Raw genomic sequence first — 12,269 nt, 5'->3', positions numbered from 1 at the left:
TTTCTTTGATTGGGGGTGGGGAATGACAACACAAAAAGACATCTCCTTCTTAAATGCTACAGATATCATTAAACTGTTAAGGAACATTGATATTGAACCGAATCATTTACAAGAAAGAAGCACATTAAGATTTCTAGGTAAAACAATAGGCCCAACTTCAGACCAATAGGAATTGAAATATCAAGACATAATTTCTCTCCAATTCACCTTTTTTTCTTCTCGCCAAACTGCCAGGAGTTTATATTGCGGCAGTGCTAATCTTGTTCTTGTCCCCAACAGTTTCCAAAGCCGAGTATGATCCTGTTGGGTTGCTGCCGTTCTTAACAGGATAAGAAGCCTGCATTGTTATCCCACACTTGCCATTGGTAGTGTGCTTTACATTGCGCTCTAGCTTGAAGTAGCCATCCTCACCCCATCCCGTGCCCCAAGAGTTCCTTACAAGCCAATAATCAACCCCGTTCTCTGTGCCATATCCAACAGCGACCACGCCATGGTCCAGAGCAGTGCCACAATCACCAGTGAATACACCCTGAAAAGTTTAGACAAATGTGATCAATCACAATTTATGGATTGAAGTGGATAGTTCACGAAATGTGAGAGATACACGATTGCTTACCGATTGATAGAGTTGCATAGCCAAGCCACTAGCTTCAATGGCGACGCTCACTGGCTGATGGGCAACGGCCTTCTTCAATGTTTCCTCGTCGTTGGCAGGGACATCCTCGTACCCGTCGATGCTAACAACCTTCGCATTTTTCTGGGAGAGAGAGGGGAGATGTCATTCAATTCAACTCAATTCAATTCCAGAGAGGGAATCAAAATCCGGCGGAGAAAAGCAGAAATAATCTCACCCTGGTGGGATCGCATTGTCCGTCCAAGCCCTCATAAGGGTAATCTTCTTCGGTGTCCAAGCCGCCATTGTCAATGATGAACTGGAAGGCATAGTCCATAAGGCCTCCATTGCAGCCTGAATTGTACTTTTTGTCGCAGCTAACAAGCTCTTGTTCGGAGAGAGAGATGAGTTCTCCGGTGACGATCTGGTTTATGCCTTCCACTGCCGCTATAGTGGAGAATGCCCAGCAGCTTCCTGTTTCCCCCCAACAACACAATTATATTAAAGTCGGCGGGGAAATAAAAATTTAAATTTTAAAATTTTCAAAATATATAACCGTAATTTTTTTATAAAAAAAAAAAAATTGTATATATTCTCAACAGCTGATGAAATTTAAAAAACTCACCGCAACTTCCTTGATTTTTGATGGGAGTAACGGCACCTTTGGCCCTCCAATCGACGGATTCCGGCAACTGGTCGCGGTTGTTAACGGCGTATCGGCGACTGGCGTTCTTGTCCTTCATGACTCGTCGAGCAGGGGACGACCTGGTCCCCAAATACGCAGCCCGATACTCGTCGTTGGTCAAATCGGCGAACCTGTTCAATCCAACCTTATACGTCCGATTCTCAGAGTTATGGTCATCGATGAAGTTCAGATTCTCCCGGAAGATCTGAAACCTCTTCTCCTGTTCTTCGATTCCGTTGTAGGTCTTGCCAAACTTCGCCAGCCACAGGTCGTAGGTTGCTCTCACCTCGCTGTCACTCCGGCGGCTGAGCAGAGAGGAGGAGGAGGAGAGGGCGGAAGTGGAAAGGAGGAAGAAGGAGAGGAGGGGAAGCAAAGAGGTGGGAGAAGGCATGGCGAAGGTTGGTTAAAGAAGAGGGATGATTGTTGATTCGGAGTGATGGGGAAAGTGGGGGGAAGTGGCGATGGGTATTTATAGGAGGTGGAGGTTAGCTCATGGGTTTAGAGAATAGTAAAGGGTTGGGAAATGGGAGAATGAATGAAAGGGCAAGTTGATGGCGGAAGGTTTTGGCAGTTAAAAGGAAATAAAATATAATGCAACCGATTGAATTTGGCATGGGAGAGTGTGCCAGCGGACAAGATGACATGACTGACTTTCACTGTCATTTCCCATACACGAGGAGCTCATCTCATCTCAGATCACCACTTCCATTACCATTTTCTTATTACCCCCTTTTAGAATTCAAAGATGAGAAAGTAAAAGCGTTTAATCTTGAAAGAATTTATATGTGTTGAAAAAGAAATGAAGGGGAGAAGTGGCGGCTACTGTTCCCAAGAAGCTGAGAAAAGGCAGTGCAGAGAAGCGACCATCCCACCCCATCCCATCCCATCCCATCCCATCCCTTCAACGTAACCAAAAAACACCAATAAAGTATGAATCCATTAAATAGGGAGCAGGCGTCTTCTCTTGGGAACACAAATTTCATTCTCTCCATCTCTCTCTCCAAATCTTTCTTTCTTCATACAATATTCCCGGTTAATACTTAATGTGCACTCCTCAATTATTACAACTTTTTTTTTGTGTTTTCCATTTTATTTTGTACCTCCAAGTTGAAGTTCAATGAATTTAGAAAGTAGTGACCTATGGCAACGTAAGAGCTAAGTTTCCCCCCATAATGTACGACAAGTTTACATGGTTGAAGTATCGAAGGTATTTAGGAGTAATGTCCAATTTAAATTGGAAGAGACCCAACACCAACTTTGCTTTGTTTTATGTTTTATGATTATGAAGCAGGCAAACGGCCTCACAACTACACTATTGAGAGCATCACGTATAAAATGTTGAAACATATTTTGAATACAAGCTTCCCTGCAGTAGCAGCAGGTACAAATCCCCTTCTCACCACAATAGAACATCAATCACCCCATAATGAAACAAAAAAATAAAAATTTTTAATAGAAAAGAGAAAACTGTAACCGAGTCTGAAATCAAAACTGAATTCTTTGTATACATGGGCCCTGTTATGAAGCCTGCCTCTCCTGATTCACATTCACATTGAAACCAAACCACGATCTTTTTTACCTGCCTCCCTCAAAAACCAATTCTTCCCTTCAATTCTTATCATCTAATCTTTGGACACCAGACAGATCATGGACATGATATGGCCTGTTTCTTTTCAGTTCTGAGAATGTCTCTCTGAGGTTTGAGTATCCACCACTTTCGGTTCGTGCCGCTTTCTCTTGCTTCGAGAACTTCTTCTGGATCTGGATGAATGAGCCTTTGCAGGAAGCTTCGTTGTTTCCTCGTGGTTGCCTCTCCGAGCTTTTTCACCAGTAGGGAGTTCGGGAGGAACGTCCGGCCATGGTGTTCGTTTTGCAGGTACTGTAATCTCCAAAGGAGGGTCGATTAACCACCTATATCAAATAGAAATGGAAGCATTAAGTGAATATAAAAGCAACATTCATGATGGAGGATCAACGAAAGTTGTCCAAGCAGGATCCGGCATCCCAGTGAAATGGCCAACAATACCATTAACTTGAGAATCTAAATGAAAAAAAAAATGCATATGAAGAAGATACCATAGCACATATGCAGATGAAAACACAGAAACGACCCAGAAAAGATTAGAAACAACGATATAAGTAGGTGGTGCGATGCAAGAAAAAATAAACCAGCCAGGTATTACCCTGATCCTTTCTTTTTATACTTTAATGTGTAGAACTCTTTGCACCAGCTAAATTATAGCGAAGTTGGATGTCTCTTTCAGATATAGTGAAAAGGAAGATGAAGCAAGGTAGCCTAAAGCGGATTAGGCTACCAAACAGTAAGGAATCACCGCATTTCGTAGTCAAAAGGCGCATTCAGAAATGAAGATGAAACTTTGTATTGCGACCGAATCTCAAATCCCTATGACCCTAGCTTCCTAGAGATTAAAGACTGCCCAACTAGATAGTGAACTGGCATCCTTTGTCCTTGACTTCTGAAAAACAGAAACAGTACGAAGAAGAGGATTCTTGTACTATAATTTTGTAGAAGTTTGCCAGAAAGAAAAGCAAAAATCTGAAGGGACTTCTAATTAACGATATTCTTGGAAACTTTTATTAGATTTTGGATCTTCGGGATCAAATTCTTAAAGGAAAAAGAATGAAAGAAGTGAAAAATCATGTCCAAGGAAATGTTTTATCAGATTTGAGATGTTTGGAGATGCCTTTCGGTCACAGGTTCAAAGCATTTGGTGAAAAACTTGATAATATAAATCTTCCATTGTTTCACATACAGCACCTTTACTGTTTTCCACTAAAATTTTGGAGCTGAGTAGATGAGAAGAAATTATTCCCTCAGTTAGGGTGAGCAAACCTCTCGAGAATTTGCGGGATGAGGCAAAGCCTGTCCAGAATTAGTGAGGTGGGTCGGCCATAAGCATAACCTGCTATACCTTGATTGATCTATAGAAATAATGTCTTAAGAGGTGTCTATAATGCTCTATAGAAATAGAACGTATAAATGGCGAAAGAGAAAATGGGAGTAAATGTAATTAGATCACCGGAAATTGGCCATCAAGATGAGCAACCCTTCTTGGAAAAGATTAAGGCAAGATGAAAACAGAGGCCATGGTGTTTGTTGTAAATTCTTAAAGGCGTTTGGAACGGTAGTCAAAATTCAAAATGGAAAGAGAGAGGGCAAAGTTGGAAGAAAATAATTACTATGCAAGAAGAACTTCTAGGAGACTGCTAGTGATTCTAATCTTGACAACGTTTTGAACGTAACATTGAGCTCAACCTATGACAGATTCAAAAGAGGAGCCTATGATCTTGGCTTCTATAGAACGATAAGAAAAACTATAAGATTGTCCAAGGTTCCTTCCAACACTAAGGCCATCTCCGACACATTGCTAAATGTTCAGAGTCCGATAGGAACCTGAGGGCGTAGAGGTTATGTTATCTTAGAAAAGAGGATAATAGTTATAGAAAAAGATTACTTATATTAGTCAGAAATTATATATAACATGAATATCTAAAAAAGGTATGGGTTTGTATGTAGATGAAAAAAATAAGCTTGATGAGGAACCAACATCCGGAAGATGAGTAGGCAAAAAGTCCACCCCTCTGAAAAGCCCTCAACCCTTTTCACTCTCCAAAGCCTGATCTATTTAATGTCCTCGGCATCATTGATGCAAAGCAAAAATTAATTGCAGTGACAATACAATTGACATGTTAAATGAACTGATCGATTTACAATTTAGAATAGAAGAATTTTTTCGTCCTACTATCATATAGCAGCATATAATGTCATTAACAACTGCATCAAACAAAAAACACAGATCTACCACCTACCACGAAAATCTATTGGCTCCAATATTCAAGTGCAGTGGCCTTCTAATGAAATATTAAATATTCTTGTAAGTTGACCACTTATAACAACTATTGCAAGTAAGCACCAAAAGATAGAAATTTTCATACCAAAAAATATCCAGAAGCAAAAATTAGAGATACAACATACACAAAACATCAAATCTAGATAAAAGTTGCATTAGAAAAAATCAATATGAAAACCAGTTAAGATGATAAACCATGATCAAGGAGAGGTGATAAAGACATCCTTGGAGGGTAGAGAAGACATTAAATTAAAGGATCAGATCGGATATGAACGGCCTCAACAGGAAAGTTTAACGGAGATGCCTTTCTATAATTGCATCTCCCAATTCAGTAACACGATATTATGTCATTTTTAGGTGTTTGAAATGTTATTAAAATTTCAATACGCATTCGGAACAAATTGACCCAAAAATTTCATATTGTTTCATTTCATGTTTAGTCCTATATCTAACAGATTGACGAATTTCATATATGTAATATGGAGGAAGGCATTAAATAAAAGATGATACTAACCCATGAGGAAATTTGCTATCGAAACGAGCTTCAACTCTGAGCCACCAGAGCAAAACTTGGCGGCCACAACTTCCAAGCGGCTCAACCATCGATGCATCCTTCAAAAGAAATAAGGGACTCTCTAAAGCATCATCACCAACATCCAATGTATCAAACTCATTGACCCATTCTGGCTTATCTTCTGCATCTTTCCATAGCAACTTGGAATTCAACGCAAACCCACACCACTCAAGCTTTCTCGGAAGAACTGATGTCTTGTCACCAATGAATTTAGCGCTCTTTCCGGCATATGGGAGCGCATTGAAGGTGTGCCAACCAACCAACTTATTGGAAGAATTACAAGCAGGACCCTGAGCAGGAATTGAAGGGTTCTCCACCTCTGATGATTCATCTTGTTTATCTGACTGAACGATAATTCCGACAGACAGAGCACCAAACCACTTCACATTCTGGATCTCATCGAAGAACTCCATACTGTGCATATTACTGTCATCCACAAATATCACAATTCCATCCAGCCTCATTTTGCTCACAATTCTGCATCATTCATACCTACAGAATCAAATTCATATTCTAAAAGCAAACTGAAATGCGCAGTCGTATTAGGAGAAAATGGGGGCTAAGAAATACAATTTTCATCATCATGCACAATCTTTGATCTTTTCTCCTTTTTTGCTCCGCAATTAATAGCTTACTAACTAAATCGTACTCGAGCACTCAGCTTTGTTTAGAAAGAAACAGAAGCGTTTAACTACTTAATCTTCAAAAAACAAGCAAACATCAAGCACAAAGGAAAAAAGGAAGGTATGGAGAAATAACCTCAAGGCATGAAGCCTCATCTGAGCCTCCATTCGATGCCTACCCTCCCAAGAAGTTGGCATCCGCTGATTGAACCCAACGTGGATAGTCTCCAGCCCAGACTTGGCAAGAACAGAAGCAGTCTCGTTGGTGATTTCACCGGCCTCCACCACGATCCAAACAAGCTCGTAAGGGACCAACATTAGCGAGTGCATAACACCAGTCATGTGGAGCGCCTGGAAAGTCCGCACATAAGTTGGTGTTATAGCAATTAACTTCCGCGGATTCTTGACCCCGAATTGGCGCCTTTGTTCCCTCTGTACCGTCTCAATAATCTGGTGAGCCTTCATGACTTCAGTAGGGTTTGGATGCGGCCACGGCCGGATTCGGATCCCATGCCTCCCTACGACCACGCGGCTACTCGAAGTGGCAATAGTCGTAGTCGTCGTCGAATTCGCAGGAATTTCAAGATTTACAGTCGGATTTGGCAGCGAAGTAGAGTGAATGTTCAGGTCAGTGGCGGATCGAAAAGGAGTCAAGTAGAGGTTAGTGGTAGTGGAAGTAGAGAAGAAAAGGAAAAACACAAGACGAGAGAAGCGAAATCCAAGCACAAGACTGATGAGGCAACAAAGTCCATGAAGAACTAGCCAGAAAATCCCCGCCGGCGACTTGATTGGACTATCCGTGGACGAATCCAACGGCGATCCTCTGAAGCTATTGGCCCGACGGGCAGCATAGGTCTGCTGTAATGCGGAAAGCTTCATATTCTGGGTTTGACCCCACTAACCCTCCTTCGCTCCAGCAGAAGAGGAATTGGACAAATCGTCGAAAAGGAGTAGTTCAGATGTTCCTTTAAAGCTGAGATTCGATTCGGCTTGTAAAGTTAGCAAGAGAATGGGAATGGTGGTGCGGAAGTGGGTTGGAGAAGGGAGCTTAAGGGGTTGATTAGAGGAGAATTACTTTGAGTTGAAGAATGAAAAGCTACGAAAAATGTGTTTGTCTGAGTCTTGTTTGGCGAACAGACACACGCGGTGTCGAAGGCGATATGAGGCCAAGATGAAAGGGGCCCCAGATGCTCGACGAAATGCCTGAAAGGTAAAGAGTATTAGAAATAAGGAATGAATCAGTAAGAAAATGAGAGAATATTAAATACAGAAACAGTTAACCTTTGAAGGGCAGCTTCAAACGCAAGCCAAAAGCATCAATGGCATTGGGAAGGCAGGGAGGGAGGGTGGCCGCAGTTGGTTTGATTTGGTTGACGCCGGATTACAACAGTAGAAAGTAGAATTCAACGCATAGCTTCCAACCAGTGGTTGACAGGTTCAAACCTCACCCACCCATCAAAGAATTTTTTTAAAAGAAACTACAACAAACATGTTCCCCTTTTTACCTTCTCTAAGCAATCTCAAATTGGCGAGCGCCAAGAATTGAATTGTGAGCTCCTCTTCCAAACTAAATCGCCCGTCTTTCCTCTTTTCAAATTGATTTCACCCCCGCTTTCTTCTTCTGGTAATTAACAAATACACATTTTTAGGAACGACCCGCCCTTACCATTCTGTAATGGGCAACTTAATTAATATGATTATAATCTTTGAGAACAGTCAAAATTGCAACAATTGGAAGCAATCAATCATAGATGAGGTTGCTGATATTATAAGGAAAATTGGAGAAATTTGATAAATGAGAGAGATCCAAAATGACAAACCCACCTACATTAAAAAGCCTCCCATAATAAAACAAAAGCCTTAGGTAAACCCATTACATCAATTCTCAATTGCCTTTACTTTCCTTTGAAGTCAGGCAACACTATTTCCTCTCCCTTTCTAATCTTCAACCCATCATTGTGAATATAAATATATATATATATATAAATATATATATATATATATAGAAGTCCGAACGTGGGCCAAGCCCAGCATCCTGAATTTTGTGTTACCAATTGACGTGGGCCTCTTCTGTCGATCCAGCCCATAATGGAAGGTAAAAGGCTCTCAAATTTAACACAGCTCAAGGCCCATTATATGTGATTAGAAAAATGATGGTACAATGATTTAATACCATTATTAAAATAGCGCACTAAAAATTACATCTATAAATCAAAAGTCATTAAATGTTTGAACTTTTGGATTATTCAACCTAAAAATAGGTTAATTTAGTCTTGGGACTGGATATTTATAGGCCGTTGGCTAGTTATTTTTTAAGAGAGAAAAAAATGTAGATAAATTATTGTGAATAAAATAGGGCATTGTTGGAGGTGAATTTAATATTAATAACTTATGCTGCTTCATGTTACAACAAGCTCTACCAGATGGTCCACACAATTAGTGTAGTTTGTTGTCCTAAATTTGACTCCATTTACTTTCATACCCTACCTTCATTTATATTTATTAAATTAAACCATGTTATATACGTACTCATGCACCAATAAATATTTGTCAACTTTGTATTATTGCATGCATTTTATACCAATAAATCACATAATACGTACATATTGAAACGGATTATTACGGAGTAGTAGTTGGGGGAAGCCTGTAAGTCAACTGAAGGATGCTGTATTTGACGTGGAGGTGAGCTGGCATGAATCCATTACACGTGGCCGTAATTATAGTTGGTCAAAGATCAAACGGCTAAGATCACATCTTTGACCTAATCACTATCTTTGTCCTTTTCTTCTTTCCCATCTAGATTCTAGACCAGATTAACTTTTGTGGTCCCCACTTAAACTGCAGGTCAAGGTTCTCGACATCAAGCATCGGATTCCGAGTTTCTTTCTCTCTTTTTTTCCTGCACATTGATCTATAATTTTGGCACTTTCGTTTTTTAAATTACTTTCTTTCTTTTTTTTCAATTTTAAATACGATTTTAAACATACACTAAAGTTCAACCAAATCAATTTATCTTAAAATAATAATAATAATAATAATATATTTTATATTATTTATTATATTTTTAAATATTTAATACAAATCTTTCTTAAATTGGATGAATTTTACGATCACAAACTCATCAACCACAAAGAGAGAAAAATGCAAAAGAGGGAACACGACCCAAAAAAAAAAAAAAAAAAAAAATTGAAAACTCTTTGATCAAGCAACGGGTCATACTAAGCATAATCACGAGTGAACCAAATCTCTATGATCCAAGACTAATATTTGGCGAGGATGGATTAAGAAGGTGAGATGAATCTTAACAAACAAGGTAATTTTAGACGTAACGAGACAAGTCAAGGCCTAAAAGGGGTCCAAATAAATGGAGGTTTAAGTTGAAAGGGAACGGATTCAATGTGTATATGTAATGTAAGTTTGGAATTAAAGTTTTATTTGTATTATTTTTGAAGTTTAGTAAAAACATGTGAGGATGGCGTTTTGTTTGTTTATGTTTTGTTTTTGTTTTTTTTTTTTTTTTTTTGTTATAATGAAAAGATGTGGGGAGAAATGTTTTGTTGAAAATAAAGAGGATTAGAAGGATGGATTGGGTGTAGAAATTTGGGTGTGTATTAGTCAACAGCCGAGGATGAGGATGCATGTCAAATGAGTAAGCAAAATGACAAAGTTGTCCCCCCCACTTTAGCTGACTTAACTGTACAAGGAAAATAAAAAAAGAAAAAGAAAAAAAGAAAAAAGAAAAAAGAAAAAAGAAAAAAGAAAAAAGAAAAAAGAAAAAGAAAGAAAGAAAGAAAGAAGATGAGAGGAGTTTAATGGCCCAATTTCAGACACCATTTTGACCGGAGAGGACACACTCTCTCTTTTTCTTCCTCTCTTTCTTTCTGTCTTACCAATCCTACGTTCTTCCTCCTATTTTTTATTTACTTTTTTCCTTTTCCTTCTTCTTAAACTCCAATCCTGTTTGGTTGATGGGTATGTAGATATGGCCGTGGACCTCATCTCCCACCCTTACCCTCCTCCCGCCACCACCCACAATATGGAACCCAACGCCGTCCAAGAGGCTGCCTCAGGCCTCGAGAGCGTCGAGAAACTCATCCGATTGCTCTCCAATGCCCAACATCACTCCTTACCCACCTCTACTCAATCCCCCAATTCCACTTCCAATTCTCCCACCGATTTCCCCACCGACTGCCGCGCCGCCGCCGATGCTGCCGTCTCCAAGTTCAAAAAGGTTATTTCTCTCCTCGGCCGGAGCCGTCTTGGCCACGCTCGCTTCAGAAGAGCTCCTCTCCCTCTTCCTCAACCCCAAGTCCTCTATGCCACTCCCATCCAGCAGATCCCACCCCATCGCCATCTCCCCGCCGGCGACCTCGACAACATCGACTCTCTCACTACTAGTCTTAATTTCTCTTATTCCTCTGCCCATAACTCCTTCATCTCCTCCTTGACCGGCGACTGTGATACCAAGCAGCCTTCCTCCTCCTCGCCTTTTCAGATTATCAACCTCTCCCAAGTCTCCTCCGCCGGGAAACCCCCTCTCTCTACTTCTTCCCTTAAGAGAAAGTGTAGCTCCGACAACTTGGGATCCGGCAAGTGCGGCGCTGCTTCTTCCTCCGGCCGATGCCACTGTTCCAAGAAGAGGTCTCTCTTTCCCTCTCTTTCACATTTCATTACTTTAATGATTAGAAATTTCATTTAATTTTAAGAGGAAAAAATTAAAAATTAAAAATTAAAAAATTAAAAAGTTGTTAAGGATAAAAAAATTTTGGATGGCAGAAAAGTGAGAGTGAAGAGGGTGGTGAGGGTTCCGGCGATAAGCTTGAAAATGGCGGATATCCCACCGGACGACTATTCATGGAGGAAATATGGTCAAAAGCCCATTAAAGGCTCTCCACATCCCAGGTAACAATTTTTCTTTTTTATCTTTTTATCTTTTTATCTGTTATTCCTTTTTTCCATATTGTTGACTTTTTCAAACTTGTATTCTAAATTATTAAATAAAACAGGGGTTATTACAAGTGTAGCAGCGTCAGAGGTTGCCCAGCCCGGAAACACGTAGAACGTGCCGGAGACGATCCGGCGATGCTAGTGGTCACCTACGAAGGAGAACACAATCACACTCTCTCTCTGCCCCAACCCTCCACTCTCATCCTCGAGTCTTCTTAGACCATCGTGATCGTCGCCTTCATCTTAATCTCTAATGAGATCTGAGGGTCAGTTTTTCTCCACGTTATTTATCATATATATATATAAATATATATTAATGCCTTCTCTTATCTCTCTTTTCTTGGACAATGTGAATTTGTCTATTATTATTATTAAAAATTAAGAAAAAAAGAAAAAAAAAAAGGAGGAAGGTAAAGATTGTGGATTTGGTATTAGTTGGAGTGGGATGCCTTTTTTTCCTTTTCCTTTTTCTGGATTTGGATTTTTTTTTTGTTATTCTCTTTGTCCATTCCATTTCTTAAGCATTTTTAATTTCTTAATTTTCATGCCAACTTCCTGCTCTAACCATCTTACAAAAATACCCATAATGTTCATCAACTTGGATATTATTAACAGTTTTGTTGACTAACTACTAAAACAAATCGATGCAAATTAAAATTAAACCATGAATTGAATTTGAAAGAAGTGGACTATAATGTCTTCATTTATACACATTAGTTGTCCCGTCAAATTACATTTTATTTTTACAAAAAAAAAAAAGGAATTTGAATTAGAAGAGGGAAGGAGAAAGGGAGGCAAAAGTCAAAATGGTTGGGTGAGGGAATTGATAAAAGTATTGGTGGTAGTGCCCAATGTGGGGCCCCCATTAGATGGCTTTGTTTCTTTCAGCCTTGCCTTTGTCTCAACGTCAACTTTTCTCTGAATTTAGGTCTCCACAGACACCCCATTAAATCAA

At 39.7% G+C, this 12,269-nt stretch overlaps 3 protein-coding genes across 3 annotated transcripts; 1 reads left to right on the top strand and 2 right to left on the bottom strand.

The window, feature by feature from the left end:
- Positions 1 to 46: 46 nt before the first annotated feature.
- LOC111803934 (cysteine proteinase COT44) lies at positions 47 to 1,738 on the bottom strand. The gene is made up of 4 exons (XM_023688553.2): positions 1,239 to 1,738; positions 852 to 1,087; positions 617 to 757; positions 47 to 529 (listed from the first exon to the last, which is right to left on the bottom strand). The coding sequence occupies exons 1-4, from the start codon at positions 1,687 to 1,689 to the stop codon at positions 239 to 241; spliced, it is 1,119 nt and encodes a 372-aa protein (XP_023544321.2). The 5' UTR covers positions 1,690 to 1,738; the 3' UTR covers positions 47 to 238.
- Positions 1,739 to 2,627: 889 nt separating this feature from the next.
- Positions 2,628 to 7,957, bottom strand: LOC111803887 (beta-1,4-xylosyltransferase IRX14). Its single transcript, XM_087127371.1, has 4 exons — positions 7,649 to 7,957; positions 6,504 to 7,570; positions 5,685 to 6,221; positions 2,628 to 3,209 (listed from the first exon to the last, which is right to left on the bottom strand). Exons 2-4 carry the CDS (start codon positions 7,244 to 7,246, stop codon positions 2,972 to 2,974), a joined length of 1,518 nt encoding a protein of 505 aa, XP_086983497.1. The 5' UTR covers positions 7,247 to 7,570; positions 7,649 to 7,957; the 3' UTR covers positions 2,628 to 2,971.
- A 2,183-nt stretch (positions 7,958 to 10,140) lies between these two features.
- Positions 10,141 to 11,716, top strand: LOC111804449 (putative WRKY transcription factor 15). The gene is made up of 3 exons (XM_023689256.2): positions 10,141 to 11,008; positions 11,144 to 11,269; positions 11,374 to 11,716. Exons 1-3 carry the CDS (start codon positions 10,350 to 10,352, stop codon positions 11,531 to 11,533), a joined length of 945 nt encoding a protein of 314 aa, XP_023545024.2. The 5' UTR covers positions 10,141 to 10,349; the 3' UTR covers positions 11,534 to 11,716.
- Positions 11,717 to 12,269: the final 553 nt, after the last annotated feature.

This window comes from Cucurbita pepo, chromosome 10 (assembly GCF_057944985.1).
Source record: "Cucurbita pepo subsp. pepo isolate OVF chromosome 10, ASM5794498v1, whole genome shotgun sequence".
Taxonomy (NCBI): Eukaryota; Viridiplantae; Streptophyta; class Magnoliopsida; order Cucurbitales; family Cucurbitaceae; genus Cucurbita; species Cucurbita pepo.
The sequence above is the reverse complement of the archived record's forward strand: the minus strand, read 5'-3'. Positions and strand labels throughout refer to the sequence as shown.

Excerpts from the sequence above, each read along its gene's own strand:
- LOC111803887 (XM_087127371.1), bottom strand. The coding sequence starts at position 7,246 with ATGAAGCTTTCCGCATTACAGCAGACCTATGCTGCCCGTCGGGCCAAT. Across the intron at positions 6,222-6,503 it reads ATGAGGCTTCATGCCTTGAG|AATTGTGAGCAAAATGAGGC; the intron begins GTTATTTCTCCA and ends TGAATGATGCAG. Across the intron at positions 3,210-5,684 it reads GATAGCAAATTTCCTCATGG|GTGGTTAATCGACCCTCCTT; the intron begins GTTAGTATCATC and ends TATTTGATATAG.
- LOC111804449 (XM_023689256.2), top strand. The coding sequence starts at position 10,350 with ATGGCCGTGGACCTCATCTCCCACCCTTACCCTCCTCCCGCCACCACC. Across the intron at positions 11,009-11,143 it reads TGCCACTGTTCCAAGAAGAG|AAAAGTGAGAGTGAAGAGGG; the intron begins GTCTCTCTTTCC and ends TTTGGATGGCAG. Across the intron at positions 11,270-11,373 it reads AAAGGCTCTCCACATCCCAG|GGGTTATTACAAGTGTAGCA; the intron begins GTAACAATTTTT and ends TAAATAAAACAG.
- LOC111803934 (XM_023688553.2), bottom strand. The coding sequence starts at position 1,689 with ATGCCTTCTCCCACCTCTTTGCTTCCCCTCCTCTCCTTCTTCCTCCTT. Across the intron at positions 1,088-1,238 it reads CAAAAATCAAGGAAGTTGCG|GAAGCTGCTGGGCATTCTCC; the intron begins GTGAGTTTTTTA and ends GGGGGGAAACAG. Across the intron at positions 758-851 it reads GACAATGCGATCCCACCAGG|AAAAATGCGAAGGTTGTTAG; the intron begins GTGAGATTATTT and ends TCTCTCTCCCAG.